At 44.6% G+C, this 27,285-nt stretch overlaps 1 protein-coding gene and 1 pseudogene across 4 annotated transcripts; both read right to left on the bottom strand.

Moving 5' to 3' along the window:
• Positions 1 to 500: 500 nt before the first annotated feature.
• Positions 501 to 11,516, bottom strand: LOC112229301 (annotated as a pseudogene).
• Positions 11,517 to 12,160: 644 nt separating this feature from the next.
• Positions 12,161 to 27,057, bottom strand: LOC112230037 (T-cell differentiation antigen CD6). 4 transcript variants are annotated; one of them, XM_024396269.2, is made up of 15 exons: positions 26,851 to 27,057; positions 25,562 to 25,627; positions 24,682 to 24,963; positions 24,341 to 24,426; positions 24,109 to 24,235; positions 23,667 to 23,978; positions 23,449 to 23,514; positions 23,173 to 23,319; positions 20,626 to 20,742; positions 20,330 to 20,449; positions 19,919 to 19,993; positions 19,713 to 19,793; positions 12,938 to 13,021; positions 12,677 to 12,772; positions 12,162 to 12,548 (listed from the first exon to the last, which is right to left on the bottom strand). In XM_024396269.2, the coding sequence occupies exons 1-15, from the start codon at positions 26,900 to 26,902 to the stop codon at positions 12,412 to 12,414; spliced, it is 1,848 nt and encodes a 615-aa protein (XP_024252037.2). In that variant the 5' UTR covers positions 26,903 to 27,057; the 3' UTR covers positions 12,162 to 12,411. The 4 variants fall into 4 exon arrangements, with proteins under 4 accessions (XP_024252035.2, XP_024252037.2, XP_024252034.2 ...); XM_024396266.2 differs by having other exon boundaries at positions 12,165 to 12,548; positions 24,109 to 24,426; positions 26,851 to 27,056; XM_024396267.2 differs by lacking the exon at positions 25,562 to 25,627 and having other exon boundaries at positions 12,161 to 12,548; positions 24,109 to 24,426.
• Between the last annotated feature and the right edge of the window lie 228 nt (positions 27,058 to 27,285).

Below are 27,285 nucleotides of genomic sequence, written 5' to 3'. Positions count from 1 at the left end.
CTGCCAAGCATGATAGGTTGCTAATTACTCAGGAACCACACCTGTGGAATAACACTTGTTTAGGCCCAAAATAACATGTTACCCATTAATGATGAGATTCCACCGCGGTCGTGAGCCACGGTCCTCGTTGAGGGTGGCCCAGCAGTGGTCAAGCACTGGAACACAGAACAAGACAACCGGGGGCCGTGTTCAGTGGGCACCATCTGAACTTGTCCATTAAGAAACATTTGTTTATCATATCCTGTTGTGCCCCGATGAACACAAGCCATTTATAGCCAACACTACCCCCCCAAATCAGCTCCTCACCGTTACTCCATAGCCACACCTGTAGATCTCAGAACGCAAGAGTAATATATCATAAGGCTTACATTTTTGGGAATGGTTTTGTAAAGGAGACCTTCCAAGATTCTTTTAGAGGCTAGGGGTCAAGTTGAAATTCTGAATTTGTGCACGGTTACCCTGAGCGAGTCTCATTCTGACCATTAGTCAACCCATCCCAGTCTCGGCAAAAGGCTCGTTGTCACGCGGCCTGGTCAAGGAAGGCCAATGTGCGAGTGATGTTGGCCACGTAGTAGCAGGAAACCTTTAACCTAAAAAGAGGGATGTAGGCAACTTCAAGCAGTGGAGTGGACACACTGGTAGTAGAGGTACATTTTCCCTGTATACAAAGTATTGAGCAATTGGTGAAGGAAAAAAAACCCTATAAAAGCTAATAGCTACAATTGTGAAGCGTAATACACTTACTGATATTCCTCCTCTGAAGACGTTGTTGCATTCAGCTTCACCTCAAGTTCATCTGGCAAGGAGATTTCGTTCTCATACAGCATGACATTGTTGATAAACTATGTAGTCGAGGGGAATTGCTTATTACAGCCTGCAGAAGCAAACAGTCCGTAAATACACAGTACCCATCACCTCAGGGTAATAGTCATTTTACCTTCCTGGTCGTCGCTCAGGGTCAGCTGACCGGGGTTCAGACCGGGAGCAGACTCCACCTTCACCGCCAGCGCAGTCATCGTTCCGTTAGAGAAACACTCTTGGAGGTGGGGGAGCAAAAGACAGGTAGCCAGACCTGGGTTCTGTATTTGTTACACTTAATTGAGCACAGTAGAACCAATGGAATAGCACCAAAAGTGCAAACCATGCCCATCTGGCACTACTATTAGACTCACAGTATTTGCAAGGAACCCAGGTTTGGTAACCATGTCAAACGACTATTTATCGGAAGTAATTGTTTGAGAACCAACCAGTCAGCGTTTTGAGGAAGCTGCAAGCCAGGGAAAAGTATTTGATGGTCATGTTGTTGTAAGGATTCAACAGAGCCACATCCAGTCTGCTCCTGACAGAGGACGAGTGAACCGACTGGGAACCAATGGGAGAGTTCATTAGTCCAATATTGTATGCATGTATACAAGGTCAGGAAAGCGAAGCTAGCTGCAGCAATTTAGGTTAACATGTTTTGGGAGAGCGTCGTACCTCAAACACTGCATCCGGCGAAGAGAAGGGCAACGTGATGGTGACGTCTGCGTAGCCCTCTGTTAAATACTGTTGAGCAAGCTCATGGTAAAGCAGCCGCTTGCCAACCAAGACCACGAAAAAGGGCTCTTGGTTCCTGTAGTCCACAGTGATGTGGAAGTTCTCCTGATCACAGTTGCCAGTGACTGAGGGTGGCACTACAAGGACAAACAGGGTTGTGTTCATTAACCTGTAGTGACTCCCAGCCCGTGAACGGGCCCGTTATCATCATCATCTGACACTAATTAGCATAACGCAACGGACATAAATCTTCCTATTCATGAAAATCACAAATGAAATATATTGAGACACAGCTTAGCCTTTTGTTAATCACACTGTCATCTCAGATTTTCAAAATATGCTTACAGCCAACGCTAGACATGCATTTGTGTAAGTTTATCATAGCCTAGCATAGCATTATGCCCTGCTAGCAGCAGGCAACATTTTCACGAAAATAAGAAAAGCAATCAAATTAAATAATTTACCTTTGAAGAACTTCGGATGTTTTCACTCAGGAGACTCCCAGTTAGATAGCAAATGTTCCTTTTTTCCAAAAAGGTTATTTTTGTAGGCGAAATAGCTCCGTTTGTTCTTCACGTTTGGCTGAGAAATCGATCAGAAAATGCAGTCACTACAACGCCAAACTTTTTTCCAAATGAGCTCCATAATAATCGACAGAAACATGGCAAACGTTGTTTAGAATCAGTCCTCAAAGGTGTTTTTCACATATCTTTTCGATAATATATCCACCGGGAAAATTGGTTTCTCATTAGAAGCGATTGGAATAATGGCTACCGCTGTACTTTACGCAAGATTTTCTGCGGGAGTCATCATCATGTGACCACTTGCTCAATGTGGTTCCTTACGGCTATTCTTCAACATAAATGCGTAAAAAGACGCCACAATGCTGTAGACACCTTGGGGAATACAAAGAAAGCGTAAGCTCATTCGTAGCCCATTCACAGCCATGTAAGGAGTCTTTGGCATGCAGCGCTTTCAAAATATGGGACACTTCCTGATTGGATTTTTATCTGGGTTTCGCCTGTAACATCAGTTCTGTTGCACTCACAGACAATATCTTTGCAGTTTTGGAAACGTTAGAGTGTTTTCTATCCAAAGCTGTCAATTATATGCATAGTCGAGCATCTTGTCGTGACAAAATATCCCGTTTAAAACGTGAACGTTTTTTATCCAAAAATGAAATACCGCCCCCAGAGTTCCAAGAGGTTTAAGCACAAAAAATAGGGAGGTACTACTTGAACTTGTCCAAGAAAAAACCCTTGTTTTGCAATGGTGGGCCTGAATAAACATGATCCTGGCAAATCAGGAACAAGACAACTGGGTCCAAATACTATAAAGCTTAACATTTTCTTTGTAGAGAGACCGCATAGGAAAAACCTACTGTATGGCTAGTTGGGCTTTCACTGCCAATTTCCTTTCAGAGCAATCGTTAACGAGAGGAAACCATTCAACAGTAGTTTGGCGTAGTCCAGAGACATACCAATGTCCAGCAGTACAGCGTCAGACGTCTTTTGTCCTCGTCTTGTTGTGTCCTGTATATATATATATTTACAACTTTTTTTCACATACATTTCATTTTTATTTTCCATCAACTCATCTTCAAAACACTCTCCTGCAACCCGCCTCACCAATTTATATTTATAAAAAAGTATTATTTACCTCAAATCTGTAATCCTCCAAGAAGCTAGCCTGAAACTAGCCAGAAGCTAATCCAGAAGCTAGTTAGCTCCTTTACTGGCAAATCGTTAGTATTCAGCTAACCACGGTTTGTGGTCATCAGCTATCCTTTAGCTCGAAAATCTATCGCCAGTTCTGTACGGCGCAGCAGCGGCTCGGAACGGAACGGAACATACCGGACCAATTTCTCTCCATGTCCCTGGATTTCGACTGCTCTCTGGACATTCATACCCGGATCTCACAGCTAGCTAGCTGCTATCCGTGTGACTATCGGCCTTCGTCGATTCCGGAGCAAACATCAATTATTCCGGAGCTAGCCAGCTCCGTCAATCACTCCTGAGTTCCATCAATCACTCCTGGGCTGCAGTCACCTATCCGGACCCGTTCTACTGCCTACGCGGAGCCCCACCGGGCCTTCATAACTGGACTGCCGACGTTATCTACCCGAAGGAGATCCGGCTGGCTCCTCCGTCGCGACGTTACCTGAACGCCCATCTGCGGCCTGCTAACCGTTAGCTATCTTACCGGCTGCTATCTGAATAGACAATCGGACAATTTATTTATTTTTATTATTATTATGTTTTCTTCTTGGGCATCTATAACTATATCTATTGTTTTTATTTTTGTTGTTGTGTGATTTGGATTAATCCCCTCTACCACACGGAACCCCACTAATCTACTGACAGAACGCAAGAGGTGGCTAACAACAGACCTCCATCCTATGCTAGCTTGCTACCGATGGCCTGGCTAGCTGTCTAAATCACCAACCAACCTCTCCACTCACCGGACCCTTTTGATCACTCGACTAAGCATGCCTCTCCTTAATGTCAATATGTCTTGTCCATTGCTGTTCTGGTTAGTGTTTATTGGCTTATTTCACTGTAGAGCCTCTAGTCCTGCTCACTATACCTTATCCAACCTATTAGTTCCACCACCCACACATGCAATGACATCTCCTGGTTTCAATGATGTTTCTAGAGACAATATCTCTCTCTTCATCACTCAATACCTAGGTTTACCTCCACTGTATTCACATCCTACCATACATTTGTCTGTACATTATACCTTGATGCTATTTTATCGCCCCCAGAAACCTCCTTTTACTCTATGTTCCAGACGTTCTAGACGACCAATTCTCATAGCTTTTAGCCGTACCCTTATTCTACTCCTCCTATGTTCCTCTGGCGATGTAGAGGTGAATCCAGGCCCTGCAGTGCCTAGCTCCACTCCTATTCCCCAGGCGCTCTCTTTTGATGACTTCTGTGACCGTAATAGCCTTGGTTTCATGCATGTTAACATTAGAAGCCTCCTCCCTAAGTTTGTTCTATTCACTGCTTTAGCATACTCAGCCAACCCGGATGTTCTAGCTGTGTCTGAATCCTGGCTTAGGAAGACCACCAAAAATTCAGAAATTTTAATTCCAAACTACAACATTTTCAGACAAGATAGAACTGCCAAAGGGGGCGGTGTTGCAATCTACTGCAAAGATAGCCTGCAGAGTTCTGTCCTACTATCCAGGTCTGTACCCAAACAATTTGAACTTCTACTTTTAAAAATCCACCTCTCTAAAAACAAGTCTCTCACCGTTGCCACCTGCTATAGACCACCCTCTGCCCCCAGCTGTGCTCTGGACACCATATGTGAACTGATTGCCCCCCATCTATCTTCAGAGTTCGTGCTGCTAGGTGACCTAAACTGGAACATGCTTAACACCCCAGCCATCCTACAATCTAAACTTGATGCCCTCAATCTCACACAAATTATCAATGAACCTACCAGGTACCTCCCCAAAGCCTTAAACACGGGCACCCTCATAGATATCATCCTAACCAACTTCCCCTCTAAATACACCTCTGCTGTCTTCAACCAAGATCTCAGCGATCACTGCCTCATTGCCTGCATCCGTAATGGGTCAGCGGTCAAACGACCTCCACTCATCACTGTAAAACGCTCCCTGAAACACTTCTGCGAGCAGGCCTTTCTAATCGACCTGGCCGGGGTATCCTGGAAGGATATTGATCTCATCCCGTCAGTAGAGGATGCCTGGATATTTTTTTTTAAAATGCCTTCCTAACCATCTTAAATAAACATGCCCCATTCAAGAAATTTAGAACCAGGAACAGATATAGCCCTTGGTTCTCCCCAGACCTGACTGCCCTTAACCAACACAAAAACATCCTATGGCGTTCTGCATTAGCATCGAACAGCCCCGTGATATGCAGCTGTTCAGGGAAGATAGAAACCATTATACACAGGCAGTTAGAAAAGCCAAGGCTAGCTTTTTCAAGCAGAAATTTGCTTCCTGCAACACTAACTCAAAAAGTTCTGGGACACTGTAAAGTCCATGGAGAATAAGAACACCTCCTCCCAGCTGCCCACTGCACTGAAGATAGGAAACACTGTCACCAATGATAAATCCACCATAATTGAGAATTTCAATAAGCATTTTTCTACGGCTGGCCATGCTTTCCACCTGGCTACTCCTACCCCGGACAACAGCACTGCACCCCCAACAGCAACTCGCCCAAGCCTTCCCCATTTCTCCTTCTCCCAAATCCATTCAGCTGATGTTCTGAAAGAGCTGCAAAATCTGGACCCCTACAAATCAGCCGGGCTAGACAATCTGGACCCTTTCTTTCTAAAATTATCTGCCGAAATTGTTGCCACCCCTATTACTAGCCTGTTCAACCTCTCTTTCGTGTCGTCTGAGATTCCCAAAGATTGGAAAGCAGCTGCGGTCATCCCCCTCTTCAAAGGGGGGACACTCTTGACCCAAACTGCTACAGACCTATATCTATCCTACCGTGCCTTTCTAAGGTCTTCGAAAGCCAAGTCAACAAACAGATTACCGACCATTTCGAATCTCACCATACCTTCTCTGCTATGCAATCTGGTTTCAGAGCTGGTCATGGGTGCACCTCAGCCACGCTCAAGGTCCTAAACGATATCTTAACCGCCATCGATAAGAAACATTACTGTGCAGCCGTATTCATTGATCTGGCCAAGGCTTTCGACTCTGTCAATCACCACATCCTCATCGGCAGACTCGACAGCCTTGGTTTCTCAAATAATTGCCTCGCCTGGTTCACCAACTACTTCTCTGATAGAGTTCAGTGTGTCAAATCGGAGGGTCTGCTGTCCGGACCTCTGGCAGTCTCTATGGGGGTGCCACAGGGTTCAATTCTTGGACCGACTCTCTTCTCTGTATACATCAATGAGGTCGCTCTTGCTGCTGGTGAATCCCTGATCCACCTCTACGCAGACGACACCATTCTGTATACTTCCGGCCCTTCTTTGGACACTGTGTTAACAACCCTCCAGGCAAGCTTCAATGCCATACAACTCTCCTTCCGTGGCCTCCAATTGCTCTTAAATACAAGTAAAACTAAATGCATGCTCTTCAACCGATCGCTACCTGCACCTACCAGCCTGTCCAACATCACTACTCTGGACGGCTCTGACTTAGAATACGCGGACAACTACAAATACTTAGGTGTCTGGTTAGACTGTAAACTCTCCTTCCAGACCCATATCAAACATCTCCAATCCAAAGTTAAATCTAGAATTGGCTTCCTATTTCGCAACAAAGCATCCTTCACTCATGCTGCCAAACATACCCTTGTAAAACTGACCATCCTACCAGTCCTCGACTTTGGCGATGTCATTTACAAAATAGCCTCCAATACCCTACTCAACAAATTGGATGCAGTCTATCACAGTGCAATCCGTTTTATCACCAAAGCCCCATATACTACCCACCATTGCGACCTGTACGCTCTCGTTGGCTGGCCCTCGCTTCATACTCGTCGCCAAACCCACTGGCTCCATGTCATCTACAAGACCCTGCTAGGTAAAGTCCCCCTTATCTCAGCTCGCTGGTCACCATAGCATCTCCCACCTGTAGCACACGCTCCAGCAGGTATATCTCTCTAGTCACCCCCAAAACCAATTCTTTCTTTGGCCGCCTCTCCTTCCAGTTCTCTGCTGCCAATGACTGGAACGAACTACAAAAATCTCTGAAACTGGAAACACTTATCTCCCTCACTAGCTTTAAGCACCAACTGTCAGAGCAGCTCACAGATTACTGCACCTGTACATAGCCCACCTATAATTTAGCCCAAACAACTACCTCTTTCCCAACTGTATTTAATTTTTATTTATTTATTTATTTTGCTCCTTTGCACCCCATTATTTTTATTTCTACTTTGCACATTCTTCCATTGCAAAACTACCATTCCAGTGTTTTACTTGCTATATTGTATTTACTTTGCCACCATGGCCTTTTTTGCCTTTACCTCCCTTCTCACCTCATTTGCTCACATTGTATATAGACTTGTTTATACTGTATTATTGACTGTATGTTTGTTTTACTCCATGTGTAACTCTGTGTCGTTGTATCTGTCGAACTGCTTTGCTTTATCTTGGCCAGGTCGCAATTGTAAATGAGAACTTGTTCTCAACTTGCCTACCTGGTTAAATAAAGGTAAAATAAAATAAAAAAATACTCTGGAAAGATGACCAGGCCGTAGATCAGCTGAAGAGTGAAGGTTGTGACACCTTGTTCCGCCCTTCTTTCTAGTGAAGTTAAAAGCATTGGTCAATTGATAGCATTGTTGTAACAGAACCTTATTCAACATCAACTGACAACTAAGTACATATGGGGACTATTAAAACAAACTATATACACTGCTCAAAAAAATAAAGGGAACACTAAAATAACACATCCTAGATCTGAATGAATGAAATATTCTTATTAAATACTTTTCTTTACATAGTTGAATGTGCTGACAAAAAAATCACACAAAAATTATCAATGGAAATCAAATTTATCAACCCATGGAGGTCTGGATTTGGAATCACTCAAAATGAAAGTGGAAAACCACACTACAGGCTGATCCAACTGGCTGATGTAATGTCCTTAAAACAAGTCAAAATGAGGCTCAGTAGTGTGTGTGGCCTCCAGGTGCCTGTATGACCTCACCACAACACCTGGGCATGCTCCTGATGAGGTGGCGGATGGTCTCCTGAGGGATCTCCTCCCAGACTAAAGCATCCGCCAACTCCTGGACAGTCTGTTATGGTGGATGGAGCGAGACATGATGTCCCAGATGTGCTCAATTGGATTCAGGTCTGGGGAACGGGCGGGCCAGTCCATAGCATCAATGCCTTCCTCTTCCAGCCACATGAGGTCTAGCATTGCTTATGGTCTCACAAGGGGCCTGAGGATCTCATCTCGGTACCTAATGGCAGTCAGGCTACCTCTGGTGAGCACATGGAGGGCTGTGCGCCCCCCCCAAAGAAATGCCACCCCACACCATGACTGACCCACCGCCAAACCGGTCATGCTGGAGGATGTTGCAGGCAGCAGAACGTTCTCCACGGCGTCTCCAGACTGTCACATCTGTCACATGTGCTCAGTGTGAACCTGCTTTCATCTGTGAAGAGCACAGGGCGCCAGTGGCGAATTTGCCAATCTTGATGTTCTCTGGCAAATGCCAAACGTCCTGCACGGTGTTGGGCTGTAAGCACGACCCCCACCTGTGGACGTCAGGCCCTCATACCACCTTCATGGAGTCTGTTTCTGACCGTTTGAGCAGACACATGCACATTTGTGGCCTGCTGGAGGTCATTTTGCACAAAGGCGGAGGTAGCGGTCCTGCTGCTGGGTTGTTGCCCTCCTACGACCTGCTCCACGTCTCCTGATGTACTGGCCTGTCTCCTGGTAGCGCCTCCATGCTCTGGACACTGCGCTGACACAGCAAACCTTCTTGCCACAGCTTGCATTGATGTGCCATCCTGGATGAGCTGCACTACCTGAGCCACTTGTGTGGGTTGTAGACTCCGTCTCATGCTACCACTAGAGTGAAAGCACCGCCAGCATTCAAAAGTGACCAAAACATCAGCCAGGAAGCATAGGAACTGAGAAGTGGTCTGTAGTCACCACCTGCAGAACCACTCCTTTATTGGGTGTGTCTTGCTAATTGCCTATAATTTCCACCTGTTGTATATTCCATTTGCACAACAGCATGTGGAATTTATTGTCCATCAGTGTTGCTTCCTAAGTGGACAGTTTGATTTCACAGAAGTGTGATTGACTTGGCGTTACATTGTGTTGTTTAAGTGTTCCCTTTATTTTTTTGAGCAGTGTACTTAAAGTAATGTTGCCCTCATTCCTCTAAATCAAGCACTATTGGCAAGTGAATGCATACAACTGCCAAAATAATGGAAACACTTGAGTAAATGAGGGATACAAAGTACATTTGTGCCATTATTTATATTTTGTTGGTGGCTTATTAGGGCATGTACAAATCACTGCGTGTGGCTTTGCATTTAACAGAAACACACCTCTTTAAAGACAACCGGGTCTGAGAAGGGCAACTCCATCCTGAAGGTCTTCAAGGTGTTGTCCGGGGATCTCTGCTCCTGAACATTGAAGCCTCTGGCGTTGCACTCTACAACAGTTCCATGGTGGGAAAGGTGATGTTCAGCTGTGTGTGTGTTCCACATCAAGTGTGTTCCACATCAAGGTGTGTTCCACATCAAGGTTGAAGGTCCCCAACTCAAGCACAAACACTGCCTGCTCAGGAACTGTGTCTAAGGGTGTGTCTGTTCAATGGCAAACAAAGGAAAACATTGTGCAATGCGGTACAATGGAAGTTGAAAATTGACATTTGTTATTGGATAAGTCCGGGTATTGCCTCCCCGTTTCAGTACATTTTCTTCTGTTTTGTGCCTAATGAACAACCCAGGCATCCCAAATTACCATAGGCACTATTTAACTAAACCCGACTCAGTTGCGAACTTGTGGAGGCCTGGCCATCGGAGGTGTTGTGATAGGGAAGAGGCATGGGCTCAATGGTGTAAGTGACAAAGTACTGGTCATCCTGAATATGGCTCTGTAAGGGAGACGAGACAGGTAAATGTTCCTTATAAGCCAGAATGTTAAATACAATTATTCTACCACTTGTCTTTTTGCCGCTCGTAATTTAAGACACAATATCCAAAGGAAAGTATTGGTTACCAGACTTTAGAGAGCTGGTAGGTGTATGGTTGTCAACTTGCATTTCTGGCAGTGTGCATTTTCAAAGCAACTGACACGCAAAGTAAACACTTGCGCAATATGTAAACAGCAGCCGAGTGTTGCTTGCATTCAGTTGACAGTGGCAAAGCTACCGGCTCCCTAAAAAGTCAGGTAAACAATACTTTAGTGTGGATATTTGGTCTGAAATTTCAAGCGGCTAAAGGACAAACTGCAAAGACAAGAGGTAGAGCATGTTTAAGTGTAATTTTATGCAAAATTCTCAATTTTGCAAACCATTGTATATTAGCCTGGTTAAGCAAACAATTGCTCAATAAGAAACATTTTACACAAGACAACGTTTCTAGGAGTTTACCCATGAGAGATAGCAAAGGGTTACTGCAAAGCACTGACAACTGCTGTAGTAAAAAGGGCTCTACAAATTAGATTTAGAAATGAAACAGGAACATTTTACTCATCCAATGCTGACCTTGAAATAGCCGCCAACCGCCCCCACCGGAATTTCAACAATAATATGAGCCTCTGTGACTAAAACCGAGTAGTTTCTGGCAGCCATTTCCTCAGTGTTCAGCCTCTTAGCGTCAATTCCCATGTACACCTCCAACATGGTGAAGGCATCAGAGGAGAAAAGTGGGTCTATGTGCTTGGGCATGTACCAGGTGATCACTTCTGGAGTAAAGGCCACTGCCCCTGCAGTGAAACAAGAAGCCAAGTGCACATCAAAACAGAACATTTGCAACTGAAAACTGTGCCATTATTTGGAAAAAGTTCACCCCAAAACATTTTCCCAACTGAACACTACATGAATGTCTTGTCTGGAGCCAATTAAGAACTGGGCTTATAGGATCTTAAATTATTTCACACTCAACCTGGTGTTGGACAAACAGCCGTGGCATCTACTCGAGTAACCAGCCACTTCTGCTCAAAGAAGGTTGAGGTTGAGAGCACCCGCATCGGAACCCCAGCTACCTGTTCAGGGGGCAACCACACCAGGGCCGTGTTCAGTAGGGCACACCGTATTAACAATATGTTGCAGAGTTCAGGTAGGGCCACCGTTTCCAAATGTTTGCTCTACTGAACATGACCCAGTTCATGGAGGTCAGCTTACATTCTGGAGGTATGTCTCCTCTGCATTATGAGGGCTTCTTAACACCAGCCGTGTGGGAGTGTTGGCTATTGCATAGCCCTTTCTTTGGACCTCATCCACATTCATGACATTCTTGCTAGGACTAAAGATAACTGCTGTCATTTGGTATCCTGAAGCAACAGCCCGTCTCAGGAAATGGAAACATGAATTAAACAAAATTGTCAACAAACGCACATTTTGTTTAGCACCATCCTGTCATGTTGTAGTGAAATTACAGAAACTGAAATATGGCTACCTCAGCTCCTCTCCGGAAGTTGCCACTCCTTGCTTTCGGGCCCCCAGTGGGCTGCGATGTGCGAGTGAGACCAGTGGACTTAATAGGCTGAGTGAATGTGGAGCGGATGTTGTCATCCTTCTTTTTAAAATGGTTGACAAAGTCATCCTTAGAGAGGGAGTGGGAGTGGGTGCACTAACAGTGTGCAATAACAGTGTTTAACATGACTTTTGAATGAATACCTCATCTCTGTACATCACACAAATAATTATCTGTAAGGGAATGAACCCGGGTCTGTAGTAATGCCTCTGGCACTGTGATGCAGTGCCTTAGATCGCTACGCTACTCGGGAGCCCCCCCCTAACTTTTCTGATTAAAGAAAACAATAATACGTTTTATTTATTTTTAGACAAGACTGTAAATACTGTGATCATAATTTAGGAAATTTATTCCAAAGTACTCCCACACATAATAGAGAGTTATATGTGATTGTGTAGAAATGTAAGCAAGGTTTCTAGTTGATGATCCCTGCTGTGAGGGTTTCCTCTGTAGGCTCCATCGGTAATCATTGTATGTTACCAACTGCACAAATATCATAACTGCATATTAAACAAATATTACATTTTTATTATCACACCTAAAAACACAAAATACAAAACATACATAATATACCTACATACTATATGTATACTATACATTAATACATCATTTCAAACATTGCAAACAATTAGCTAGCCACTCTTTTATATTAACAGAAACATTGACATATACAGTAAAACGTAGGTCCTTCCAGCTCATTCAGTAGCCTTGCTCTAGGTTTGAGTCCAGGTAGTTAGTGATGTCATCATAGTCACCCTCTGAGGAGGACTGGTTGGGGTCAGGAGAGGTCAGGTGGCCCTCCTCCTCATAATCACCACTGTTCCATTCAGCCACTCCTGGGTGACAAACCATGAAAAACAGAATACAGTGTCAGAAAATAGAGTAACATCCCAAATCCCGTATTGTCAAAATAGAGAAGAGGAGAAAAGAGATAAGAGAAGAGATGGAAAGAACAGCTTGTTACCCTGGTCATGTGAATGGGTTTGATCAGGGTTCCTTGAAGGTATCAGGTGGTTATTTGCATTATGGGTAACTGGAGGTTGCCATGGATCTATTCCTTCTGGGAGAGAAAAATAAAGGTACAGCTTCAATAGAAAATTAACTAAGCAATTGAAACATTAGCACAGTGACTTGTTTGCAGTGCTGTCTGCTCCTATTGCATCCATAGGGACTGGCATTTTTCCAGGTCAGGTCCCATAAAGTTAGGAAAAAGTCAGGGACATACCTGATGTCACTAGATTCTCTACATCTTTGCCTGTGTTTTCATAGCATTCCTCGGAGGAGGTGCTGGAAGAATCAAAGGAGTCCACTGCAGCAGAAGTAAATCATCATTAGATTGTCTCATGCTTTTCACTGAATTGTTCATTCTTGAGTTCTGGGAAGGTGACTGACGAGCAACCCTAGTTGCTAGGGGAGAAGGAATGGGTGGGAAACATGGCTTCCAGGAGTAGGGGGGATTGGATGGAGACATGTTGGCTGGGTGGGTTTGGGGGAATGGGATGGGAGGTTGGGGGTATAAGCCCATTATTCATTTTTATACTATTTATTATTCCTTAAACTCTATGTATTTCTTACTGTTATTTTGATTTTGGTTAGCAGCCTACTTGTACATGTTTAATAAACTTGAATGGTATTGAAAGATTAGTGGAATCTGTGTGGGTAGCTGGACAGGTAGGATGACCGACAGTGAAGGTGAACAGGTGGTCACGTGTCAGGTGACAGAGGAATGGATGAGATTGAGGCAGGAATTCCTTTAACCATAAAGTGGTATATTTACTGAGTAGTGTGGATTCATGGACGCACAGAACTTCTGGATCAGATGGAGTCAAGGAAGAGAAAGCAGCGAGATCAGGCGATGGCAATTTCCTCCTTTTATGGAGTTGAGATCTGTCGGACCTTTCCACCTGACCTAATTAAAGCGCCCCTGGCCCAACTGAGTAAATGGCAATGAATTAAAGGATTATTCCACCAACTCCATGGGCCTTTTCTACAGCCACCCCAGAAATTTGTTAAATTCCACACTCCTCAAAAAGGCTCATTGCTCCCCGTCCTCTGTCATCTCAGGGAGAGGAATTAGTCGGGCAACTGGCCGGATATATGTCCGGTTCTTCACCTGGATCTCCACTGATCTAACACGACCATTGGTCCCAGGCATGGTCTTAGTTATACGGCCCACCGGCCAGGAGGCTCGAGGCAGCTGAGGGTCCACCATCATTACTACTTGGCCAGTTTCCAGGCTGGCCATTTCTCTCCGCCATTTCCCTCTGTGCTGTAGACTTGGTAGGTAATCCCGAATGAATCGGGCCCAAAAATGGTCAGCTAAGATTTGGCTGTGTCGCCACTGGCGTCTGCCTACGAGGTTGGTATCAGCATACATGGCTTGAGGAAGTGACGCATATCTGCAGAGAGATATCCCAAGGGTTTGGAGTTCAGAATCCCTTCCACCTCTATCAGGACGGTCCTCAAGACAGGTTCAGTGACAGTTTGGTCCCCCAGGACGACTCGTAAGGCCGTCTTTACAGATTTGATCTCTCGCTCCCATGTTGCTCCAAAATGAGAAGCGCCTGGAGGGTTAAATTTGAATGAGATTTGTTGGTCCATCAGCTGATCCTGGAGGCTGGGTCCCATGGCTTGGAAGGTTTCCTCCAACCTGGCTTCTCCTGCCTTGAAGTTCGTACCTCTGTCAGCCAGGATCTCGTAGGGTTTCCCCTGTCGGGAGATAAACCGCCGAAGGGCCATGAGGAAGACTTCAGTATCCAAACTCTCCAGTAGGTCCAGGTGGACACATCTGGTTGTCAAACACTTGAATAGAATGCCCCAGCGCTTTTCCACACAACGGCCTAACTTGATCATCAAGGGGCCAAAGCAATCTACTCCTGTTGACCAGAAGGGTGGTTTAAGGAGGCTCAATCGAGCAAGTGGTAAATCTGCCATTTTGGGCACCGTAGCTCCGGCCCGCCATCTCTGACATTCTACGCAGGCGTATTGGTGCTTACGAATGGCTCCTCGTCCTCCAATTATCCAGTACTTCCGCCTCATCTCCCCATAGACCCTCTCTGGCCCTGGGTGGAGAAGCCTCTCATCATAACTCTTGATGAGGAGCCTGGTAAGAGGGTGTCTGGAGTCAAGAATAATTGGGTGGATAGCATCTGGGTCCAAAACCTCCCTCCGACTCTGATCACTCCAAGGATTGGATCATATTCTGGGGCAAGAGAGAGAAGTCCTTAGCCACTTCCCTACCGGCTTTCAGAGCTTTTAACTCCTCAGGGAAGCTAACCGCTTGTGTTTGCTGGAGGAGTAGCATCTCTGCCGCGAGGGAGGTGGGTATAGAAGCCACCCCATCTGAGGTCTGGTTTGTGGCGGTGATCAGATCCGGCAGTGTTTGGCATTGTGTTAGGTCAGGGAGAGCCGTTGTTGGTTCCGTAGAAATGCTGTAGCATTGGGCGGACCTCCTTAACTCATGAGCTTCTGTTGGTTGCGGAGGGGCCGTATGCCTGGGGGCTGTCGGCCACTCGTTCTCTGGTTGGGACAAGAATGGTAGTCCCAAGCTCCAGCGATGGGGTTGAGCCAGTTCCTGAAGGGTATTACCTCTAGTAATGTCATCAGCAGGATTGTTTATGCTGTCAACATACCTCCAGTCCTGGACTTCTGTTAGGTCTTGGATTTCCGCAATGCGAGTTCCGACGAACACCTTATAACTGCAGGACTCCGACTTGAGCCAGGTCAATACAGTGGTCGAATCACTCCAGTAGATGACCCTTTGGATGGGAAGGTGAGCTTGGCTCGCAAAGTAGAGGCCAACTGGGCTCCGGAAAGGGCAGCACTGAGTTCCAGCCTAGGCATTGACAACTGCTTCTTGGGTGCGACCCTGGACCTGGCCATGACAAAGGAGACATGGGTGTGGCCTGCCTTATCCTCCATAGGAAACCGCCCCATAAGCTCGCTCCGAAGCGTCACAGAAGACATGCAGTTCCAGGCATGATCCCAGTTGGTCAGCACAGGATGGTACATAACATCTTGGCATTTGGACATCAGAGAGCTCCGTTAACTCCCTTTCCCAACAGATCCATCGTTCCACTAGGTCAGCCGGGTGGATTGGTTCATCCCAGTCCCTCTTGGTCTGCCACAGGTCCTGGACTAAGACTTTGGCCTGTGTTGTGCCTGGCAGGATATACCCAAGGGGATCGTATTGACTGGCCAGGGTCCGATAGATGGTGCGCAGAGTGGGGGTTTCGGTACTCGGGGATGAGCGGTGCTTATATCCCAGGGTATCCGGTATGCAGCTCCACCTCAGTCCTAGAGTGGGCTCTTCTGGGTTAGCACCAGACTGCGTTAGCCATAGTTCACTGCTACTGGACCGAGCTTGTGGCGGGAGGTGCTGGATAACTTCCGCTCTGTTACTAGCCCACTGTCGGACCTCAAATCCCCCTTTGGACAAGAGATTCTGTACTTTATCAAGGAGTGCTTTCGCTTCAGCCGTGGATGGGATGCTCTGTAAGCAGTTATCCACATAGAAGGCATTTTCCACTGAATCCAATACTTCTGGGTCACTGTCTGGATGCTCTCGTGCATGTCTCTGCAGAGTGTATATGGCACAGCAAGGTCTGCAGGTGGTGCCAAATGGGAGTACCTGCCATTCATAGATTGTGGGCTCTGCATCTCGTTCCATATCTCGCCATATGAACCGGAGCAGTGTGGAGTTGGAAGGCAGTAAACAAATCTGATGAAACATGGCTTTGATGTCTCCACTGATGGCTGTAGAGTGCTGCCGGAACCGGAGAAGGACACCAAGCAAGGAAGGACCTAAGGTTGGTCCGGGGAGTAGACAGTCATTCAGGCTTTGACCAGCAGCTTGGAATGAACAGTTGAAGACAAGTCTATACTTCCCACCATGTTGCTGGATAACATGGTGAGGGAGATACCAGGATTCACGGAGTGCGTTTCCCTCTTCATGAGCTGTCACTTCAGTGACGTAGCCTGCCTTCACAAGGTTATGAATCTCTCGGTTATGAACTTCTGCAAGCTCAGGATTCTTCACCGGGCATCGCTCCGTTTCACGCAGTAGTGGGAGTACAGCCCGTGTTGTGGTTGTCAGAGGAGGATGGTTGGGTACCCATAGCAGTGGGGTTGCATACCTGCGAACGCCATCCATTTCAGTGGTGGTGGTGCTCTTCTCCAGGAGGTCTAATGCATAGGAGTCATGTTTTGAGCGAGTGACCTCCTGTAGCTTCAGGTTGGAGAAGGTGTCCATATTCCATAGCATCTCAACATCCCAAAGGAGGTCAGTGGCTGCATCTGGATTGCTTCTGGTGAAGAGGACTTGCTGTGACTGTACAGCTTGGGTGGAGAGAAGTAGATGGGATGGACCTTGCACAGCCCAACCCAAGGATGTATGGACAGCAATGGGCCCTCCTTCTGGTCCAGCTCGTATAGGCTCAGTCGGGGTGACGAGATGTGGGTGGTCTGACCCAATCAGGATAAGTGGTGCTACTCTGGCCAGGTTAGGAAGAGGCAATCCTCGTAGATGAGGATATTGTTTCTGTAGAACACTTACCGGGCAGGAGTGCTCTGCGAGATTCAAGCCATCTGCCATGAAGACATTGGTGATGTTATAGGCCACGTCCCTGTTTCCTGAAGGTGAAATGCTAAAGGTTACAGCAGAGCCTTTCATTTGGATAACATCATGTCGCACCGTTCTGAGATTAAGGGTCTCGGGGGTCCCCTCCAGGTTAAGCTGACGGGTGGCCACCGTGAGAATGATTGTTCTTTCTGACCCATCATCTAGAACGGCGAATGCTTCTCCCTTCACTTTGCAGAGTGACCTTGACCACCTTCAACAGGACCCTTGGAGACCCGGTTCTGCTGGTCGAGGTACAGCTCCTTTGCAGCTCCTACCATGAGCATACTCTGCTCTTCTGTGCTTGGGGAATTAGATCATGCAACACGGTGAGATGGATTTTTTTTACAGAGGTTGCAGGGTTTCCTCAATGTGCAGGTCTCCGCCTTATGGCTACGGGCACACTTGTAGCATCGCTCGCCTGAAGTGATCCAGGCCTTCAATTGAGTTTGAGTGAGCTTTTTTACTCTGGGGCATGAGCCAAGGAAGTGCCCCTTACTGTTGCAATATGGGCAGTAAGGCTGGAATTTGATGTTCTTGCTCTTGAGAGGGGTCTTCTTCCCGGGTTCCTCCCCGGCCTCACTATTTAAGTACATGGTAGTGGGATTTGGCCTTTTCTGTCCCTCCTGACTCTCCAATGCCATTTCCAAAAGGACAAATTCACTCTCCTTTCCGTTTTCAAAGTATGGCAGTTTGGGTCTGGGAATTCCATAGGCTGAGGCTACTAGAAGTTTTATAATGTTGGCTCCCTCTTCTGGTTGCGTGAAGGATAAACCCGGGACTTCTGATGAGCCCACTGTGGCCTCATTGCGCCGGTCCCCTACTGTCCCAGACCCTCCATTTGTGGCAGCCGGAATTGGGCGAGAGCCCTCCGACCGGTTGTTTGAGGACTGGCCTGGCCCTGGACGAAAGGAACGATTTGCCTTGGTTGGTAATTGGCGGAAAGGCAAAGGAGTGATGCTTTGTCCAGATGGAGGAATGCTAACTTGTCACTGGCATAGAGGGTGTTGGCGGAGCGGCCTGTCTCCCGTGCTCCATGTTGACTGTTGACCCCGGAGCCTCCGGGGACTGTGTGCCATGCTGTACCAGAGGGGCAGATTGGGAAAGAAAGGCAGACAGGTCAGGTCCATGTGGAGGGGTGGTCACATCAACTCCTTGTTCGTTCCTCTCCAGGAAGGATGAGACCATCCGTGCCTCCTCCAATTCCCTTCTGGCTTGACGGTGGCGTCGCTGCTGTGCCAGGTCCTTGGCAATGAATTCCCTTTCCTGTAGAGCTCTACGGGCCTGCACATCCAATTGGTGACATCGTTCGTCAGCCTGTCGTTCCTCCTCAAACTGACGCTCAATTTCCTCCAAAGCTAATAGTTTCATCCTCTCTTGTAGGACAGCAGTCTGGTAATCGCTGAGGGCTAGTGAATGGCGGCTGCCATGGCCACTTCCAAAGGGGTATCCACTGGTCGAACTCCCACTCCGTCTAGAGTGCTTCCACGATTTCCCATTAGTTAAGGGGTGAGCGGAGCCTGCCTCTGGAAGCTGGTCGACCTGTTCAGTGGGAGTTACCTCCTCCATAGGTTCTTCATGTAGACCACTTTCCTGCTCCAAAGCAGTTTCCGGTCCTTGGCTCAGAGGGGATGGTTGATGGCTGAAACGTATAGTTGATTCATCAACACTTTGAGCTCTGGTGGGCTTGCCCTTTGATGTCGGAAACTCGACCACATAATCCTTAAGATAACCAGGTGCTTGCCTGGTTCTTCTGGTGCTGCTGGTGGTTGAGGATGAAGCCTTTGTTGCTTTAGGCTTAGCTCCTGGATATTTCCTTTGTTCCAAGACCTTTCCCTCAGCTGCTCTCTCCTCCCCTCTTCTTCCTTCCAGTGGAGACAATTCTTCCCTCTCTGCCTCCATTTCCTTTTCACCTGTCTTTGGTTCAGTCATCATCCAGCTCGAAGGACCATTGAAAGATTAGTGGAATCTGTGTGGGTAGCTGGACAGGTAGGATGACTGACAGTGAAGGTGAACAGGTGGTCACGTGTCAGGTGACAGAGGAATGGATGAGATTGAGGCAGGAATTCCTTTAACCATAAAGTGGTATATTTACTGAGTAGTGTGGATTCATGGACGCACAGAACTTCTGGATCAGATGGAGTCAAGGAAGAGAAAGCAGCGAGATCAGGCGATGGCAATTTCCTCCTTTTATGGAGTTGAGATCTGTCGGACCTTTCCACCTGACCTAATTAAAGCGCCCCTGGCCCAGCTGAGTAAATGGCAATGAATTAAAGGATTATTCCACCAACTCCATGGGCCTTTTCTACAGGTATAATGTACCTTTAACCCCCCTATCAAAAAATTGACATAACAAATAAAACAAATAAAAAGTGACCCTCACCACTTGGGGGCCCTATATTGCATCCTGGATCTTGGTCAACAATGCCTCCTATGAAAACGGTATGGTTGTCTCCTGCATGTGCTACAGACGTCACATTGCTGGTGAATAACTCACATTTAAAACTTATTTGCTATCAAATGTTGTGTCTGTCATGTAGGACAGGCATTGAGACCGTTATTGGAGTGCACCACTAAATATGGACTCACCTTCCTCAGATAGACTGTCCAGAGCTGTAACCCTCATAAAAGTGTTCCTGGTATCTTGTTTGTATCGTATAGAATCTGAATTACAAGTGAGAGTTAAGATATATTAGCTACACAACAGTGGAGGCTGCTGAGAGGATAACGGCTGATAATAATGGCTGGACCAGCGCAAATGGAATGGCATCAAACACATAGCCGACATGTATTTGATACCATTCCACTCATTCCGCTCCAGCCATTACCACAAGCCCATCATCCCCAATGAAGGTGCCACCAACCTCCTGTGCTACACAAGTAGTGTAGTCCAAAATGATTGTGTATTTTGGAGTCTTGATTAGCCCTTCTGAAGTGCAATGCTTAGTTAAAGTATGTAAGAATTAAATGTGATTTGGGAGAAAAAAATACACTGTTTACTCTGAAAGGTGGTCATATGCACAGCTGCCTCGGTGCTTAGATCACACTGCTCATAGTCTGTATCCACTGAGGTGCTGTCCACACTACTCTGGGTCCACTGATATCTGGGATTTGATGGGACTGCAAAGCAAAAGAAAAGAGAAATGAAACAATGTTCACTATCTTTACAGAGAGTTACCAAAAATGTTATACAAATCAAAACATATTTGATAATATGTGGCAATGTGGGTCTAGATGAAGTAGTAGCTCTTTACAGAGGAAAACAGGGTCAAAGAGGCATGTTCTAATTCACTAACCATCATTTTCTGTTGGGCTGCTGGTTGTGACCTTGATGAGATTCACAGAGTCCCGGTAGTCGTTGTCATGCTCAGTTGGCGTTTGCAGGTTAGCATGTCGGTGCTGGACTAAGAGAGCTATGGACAGTAAAAACACATGCTGTAATATTAGAGTATCAGCTTCTATCCAATCCAAAATTATCTATATTGGATTATATAGGTGATTCTACAGAAATGATGCAAATTGCAGTCCCACCCCAAAATAACTATTTAAAAAAGGACATTTATTTACGTGTTGAAATGGCCATAATTAATTGAATACAAGGCAATAACAAACATATTGTTAAATTAATATAGTACAAAGTCATTGTTTATACATATATTTCTATAGAGGTCGCTGTCCTAAACCCGGACTCCAAAATGTAATGTTTAAAAATAAAAGCAATTAAGGATTTCTGTAATTTTTTATCACCATTTCAGAGCATCTTGAGTTGTTCTATTATTACATTGAAATATGCTGATCTAATTTGCAGGTGTATATATATATATATATTTATATATATATATATATATATATACATATATAAAACGTTTTGGGGCAGAAATGCCTTCTCGAACATGTGAACTTTCATGTGCCTCTGTAAATACGGATAAAATTGTTAAATGATGAGCCTAGTTGGTTTAGCCCCAGAAAAATTCAGCAGCCTTCCCGCTAGCCATGATAGGCTGAGATAATTAGTGGGCTGGACATGCCAAGAGAGGAGTTCGGACTGGTCTGCCATGTAAGCGTGCTGCTGTCTATAAAATGAGCTGGTCAGTATGTGTAGGTAATCCTTTCTACCATGGCTTTTTTGAAAGATATCACATAGTAGAACTGCACAACTGTGGCTTTCCACTTTCTGGAGGACAGAGTTTTGAAATCAGTGGACTTAGAGTTTGGATAGCTAAGAAGAAAGAAAAGTCTGGCGTTTGATCGCAAATATGCAGACGGAGTTGAAAACAGAACACACAGAAGGCTGTTGTATAAAATATCTGTCAAACTAAGGGCAAACATGTAATCCGTGACAAAGAGGGAGAAGCGCCCATCCGTGCATATGGGTAAGACTGTCTAGCTCGCTACATTTTCAGATATTACACATTTCTAATTTTGTCAGAAAGTTGTTTTCATTTCAAGTTAAAGTGTACTGTTAGGTAGCTAGCTAACGTTAGCTGGCTGGCTAGCTAGCAAACGTTACTTGTATGATCTCTGTAGTAATATTATTTGTATCTCAGAGCCATTTGCATTGCTAGTTATAGCCAATGTTAGTTAGTTAACATTGAACCTGGTTGGTTAGCTACCTGCAGATTCATGCAGGGTAGTAATGTTATGAGTTGGGATTATGATTCATTATTTAGCTAGCTAGCTACATGTCTAAGCAAAAGACTCCACTATGCAAGTAACTATTTCAATAGAACATTTATGATGTCACTGCAACAACTGTTGATAGACGTAGCTGGTAAATTCGCTCTGGCTATCTACTCCGTTTTCAGAGCACTTTTGTCTGAGTGTGCCAGAGCACAGAATAACTGACGTATTTACGAACGCTCAACACACATTGAATATGGCCGGTGTCAGTAAAGGTTGGCAAAAGAGCGTAATTAAATTGTTGCCAGCAGCACAGTTGCAGTCACCAACGGATAACATAAAAACATCCTAACAGCTCTGCTAGGGCGAGTAAAATAGTCAGAGTGAGTTGTTCTCTCATTTGTGTCTGGAAGTAGATAGCAAGCTAGCCAACATTACCCAGTTAGCTTGGGTGCTTGACTGCTGCTGTTAGGTCAGAACGCTCGCATCAACCCTACTCTTCAGCGAAAGAGTCCAGTGTGCACTCTGAACGCTCTGAAAGCGAAGTGCTCTGACAATGCTCTAAGTTTACGAACGCCCAGAGCACACTCTTTCACTCAATATTAGATTTACGAACACACCCGTAGTATAAAGAAGCTTTTAGTCTTGAAATATTTTGTTGTTTAGTACATAGCCTCACATGTGAATCCTTAAAAAGATGGGTGGGGTTAAAGTTTAAGAGGGTGTGAACAACGCTGAATGTGGGTGTAGACAAAGAAGAGCTCTCCAGTAGGTACCAAATATTCAAAGGCCATTTTCTCAAAAGTGAAGTAACAAGTTAATCAACTTTCAAAGCAGAATTACTTTCCAATTGTTCCTCAACTGTAGTGTAGGATATATAATTTTCCAGCTCTGAGTCTGAGTCTGAGTCTACTTTTATCCAATGTAAAAACTGTTGCTACTACATAAGACCGAATCGAGCCAGTTGGTCACATATATCAAATATGCAATACAAACAAAGTGTGTGAGTAGTACTGTATATATGTCTATCATACATATGTTGTAAGAAATGTGCGCTGGTTTGGGAAAAATAGGATACAAATTAGATATTTTTTCCAATCCCCAATTTGCACCACTTCTGTAGAATAACCCATTTACAAAGCTATATTACAGTATGAACTGCCAGATACATGGACATATGATGCATGGAGATCACTGAATGTATGTGGCAGTTTGGGACCAACCATCTCTCCTCCTGTAGTGGCAGCAAAGCAGAGCATTTGTGACCAGAGCCATGAGCAAAAGGAAGGAAAGGGAGATGCACCCCAGCAGCTCTAGGGACATGGAGAATGGGAAGCCATCATTTGAAACACTGGCTGTAGTCACTGGGCCTAGGAAGTAAACAAAATACAGGAACAAAATACAATTTTACACACATTTGATCTTGAATATATTACATTCTCAAAAGCCTGAATAGTTTTGTCAATCTTAAAATTCAGACTCAGGTTTAACTTTTTCACCTGGCCTCCTGCTTAATACTGTTGTAGTTGCTTCTGTTGTAACTGGAAGATATCGTCCTTGTGATCCTGTGAGAAAAAGTACAGTAGAAAATATTTGTTTCTGCTTCAAGTATCACATGTCTTTCAGTGGTTTGTCAGAGTCTCTCTGAAAAACCTACATTGTGCTCACTGTATACATTAATGAAATATTTATTTAATGCACAAATAATCTCACTTACCACTACAAATAAGTCCAGCCGCTTTAGAGTCAGCGCACAATATTGTCTTGTTGACATACTCCTTACACTGCCAAAGGTCTGTGTGATTTGGAAAGCATTGGTAGTACCACAGGGTACTATCATTGTGAGTGAAAGGGGGTATGAAAGCTAGAAAATGAACTGGCTCCCCACAGCCCAACATGGAACACACCATTGAGGCTTCCTCCTTCCCCCAGCAGGTATCACACACTGTCCCCCATGATCCATTACGGTGGATCTCCACTTTACCAGAACAGCGGTCCACACCTCCGGTCAGCCTCAATGCCTTCAGCTCTGTAAAGGAGGCAGAGAAAAGAGGGACCATGAAGATCTTTAGATGAATAAAGAGAAGTTGGTGCAATCTGGCCTGTTAGTAGGTTTAATCATGTTTGTAGTGTGTATGAAACATCAGGGTGACAGTTACCTGAGCATACCACCCCAGCATCCTCCTTGTGCCCACAGTCATGGCTTTCATCTGACGCTGGGCACTGCCACAGGTTTTCCTCTTTGCCAGTACATTTCAGCTCATCCAGGTAGATGGGATCCTTGCCCTGAGGGAAGGCACCACCCTGCCCTGTCACACTCAAAGCATACCCACAGCCAAGCTGGGCACATACCACATCAGCGTCCCTCAAGTCCCACTCATCGTCACATACCGTGCCCCACTGCTTCCCCTCTCCCCACAGCTCTACACGTCCAGCACAGCGGTGCTCGCCTCCAGCCAGCCTCACAGCCTGATGCTCTACAACCACAGACACAAGTACTGTATATGAGTTTCAATAAACATGATTTGCTCTACTCAACCCCTAGAGTTAGGGTTAGTGTGCAACTCATGTGATTCAGCTTGAAAAACTATGTGATGTAATGCATATGGTACATTTGTAGAAAATAACATACTGTATGATCAACAATATAAAGTATCCTATTATCATTTTAAATGTATTTTGTGAAATGAGAGCATATGATGAAATGCCTGTCTATTCAAACCGTGTCTTACCACAAACGACATCGGACACCATTGTGCAATTAATCCTCACAACATGGGAACAGTTCTGAAGACGATATTCATGGTAGGTGCAGTTTGTGAGGCAGGTACTGTTGGGTGGTGCGCTGGTCTCATTAAGACTGTAGACTCCACCACAGCCAAGTTCCATACAGATCTGATGGGCTACTTGGTCTCTGGACTCTGCAGTGAATGTGACTGAAGTCCATATCTCATCTCTAAGGATCCTGGGACTCCAGGAGCATGCATTGGATTGTTGAGTTATATAGGGCTCAGCTGTGAATGAGACATTTTAAGTGAATGAAGTCTAACTATTAAACAATATGACTAAATTAAATCGCAATGGTATAAGAGTGGGGAGGGATTGAATGATTCCATATGTAGGCTGTATTTGTAACATAATGGATGGTCATACTTTATAGAGAGAAAACGTTATGGGTATTGATGTGCAGAATGCAGGAACATTTAAGATCTTGATGAGTGGGTGAAATAGTTTTACAACATAGCACTGTAATTTAGTGCCTATCAAACTCTTGGTTGGAATGCACCTGCAAAGTTCAAACACAGCAGCAAAGCCTTAACCACCTCCACATCCTGTTTGACATTCTTTTGACACTGAACAAAAACATTCATACGGAGAGCACACAATGGGGTTTAAACCAAGCACAAGTGGTTTCAAACTCTGCACCAAATGCTTTATTAATGCTCTGAGAACTGGATAATTTGGGGTGGTCTGGTCATGATGCATGAGAGTGTCTGTGAATGATGGAGTAAAATGACATGTGAAACTCAAAGCCAGCAGTAATGAATGGAGATATTTTTGTATAAGTGTGTGTGGCTTTGTCAGAAAATACAAATAAATATAGCAACTCACTTTGATTCTTATTAAGCTCTGATTGTGATGCATTTTTTCCAGTTTGAGAGGAGTCATCTTTATATGCTGAAAGAAAGTTGAAAAATGGCACATCCCTTTAGATCACAGATATAGCAATGACATGTACCATTATTTTATTGGTTAGAGTGGCAATGCTATTGTGACCTCCTTTGACCACTAGGACTTCCCACGTGGAAGACTTTCAAACTAACCACTTGACCAAGCACTATCCTTTGTTGTTAATCCAGCATGTGAGATGCATGTGAAATGTGGTAAGATGACTTGAGCCATAAAGCCCTGTGGCCTAACCACCTGCTTACTGTACAAAGTAGTTAGTGGTAGTAGTTTATTATATTTTCCATGTAGGTCGTACAGTGTTTATTATTACATTAAAAGTAAAACAAAAATAAGGGTTATCCAGCTAGCACATTTGGTTCCTTGGAAGTTGTGGGAACATGTGTTATTGGTTTCCCATTGGTTTTGAGAACAAAGACATGAGTTTCATGACCGGGGAAACATTTTTTTAAACATTCTGAGAACGGAAGTGAACATTTTGCCTGTTCTGGGAACGTTGGATTTGAGGTTTTATTAAAGTTCTGAGAACAAAAATTATAGGTCATTTGAAGGTAATTAAATAAAGTTCTAAGAACATATTTCGATAAGACTTTTAATAACACTGCTAGCTTAGTTTGGGTTAACTCCCAGCACAGATCAAAATTATTTTGCTTTGGCATTAATCATGCAAACATTTTTTTTATTATTGTGGCACAGCATCAATATGATTCAAACCAATTACCTTTTGTTCTCTAGTCATGTAATTTAGTCCACTGTGCCACCAGGATGGAGCGAGCATGCCATGTTGTTTTTAACTCATACAAAGTGGTTAATTTTAGTCTATTCAAACATACCACATTTAAGTAGAACCATGAGGAAACCTGCAGAAAATGTTATGCTGAAGTACTGAAATTCCCACAGAATAAGCATATGGTTATCAGAACATTATGTGTGAGCTGAGATAATTCCTTCACTGCTATTGTTATTCAAATAGATAATATGTGTGCCTTTTTTGCCTTATGTAAAACGTGTAATACATCAAATCCAAAAGGTGTTTCAAATCCTTAGCCGTGGACTGGTTAGCATCTGTCTAGTACTCTTCACATGAATAAACAAATGTTATCTTCACTTATCGGGTGTGACAGAATCAAGGTTACTTTTACTGTAAATATTAAACAAGTAAATCAAAGAGAATAGTTCATAAAGAAATTATTGTGTAGAGTGGCATCTATTACCTTGACAAGATTGAAGCGTTTGGAGGATTAAAATGAGTTTCACCAAATTCATAGTGTATTTGTCTATTCAGACACACTATTGGAAAATAAAACAATGAAAACAGGAAAATGTAAGTTTCCCTTGATGTCTAGCTCTGATCACTGCATAACCCCAAACTGTGTGAAAATGTCATCCGGAGTGCTCTTTTCTGTGCCTGTACAATGCGTGGTTTCCTCTCTTGTTCCTCTGGCATAGGCCATCAATTCACATTTCCTCTATAACACCAAATAGCTAGTGTGTGCTCACATAGGCCTACTCACAACATATGAAATATGTCAAGAAACTAAGAACACCTGATTGGGTCTGTCACTAAAAGACCAGTCCAGGTTCATTCTTAGAACATAGTCAAATATTTTAAATCTAATTTTAAATTCATTATTTTTGTTTTGTTTGAT

The sequence above is a fragment of the Oncorhynchus tshawytscha genome, linkage group LG31 (genome assembly GCF_018296145.1).
Source record: "Oncorhynchus tshawytscha isolate Ot180627B linkage group LG31, Otsh_v2.0, whole genome shotgun sequence".
Classification (NCBI taxonomy): Eukaryota; Metazoa; Chordata; class Actinopteri; order Salmoniformes; family Salmonidae; genus Oncorhynchus; species Oncorhynchus tshawytscha.
This window is presented reverse-complemented; position numbering and strand designations above follow the sequence as displayed.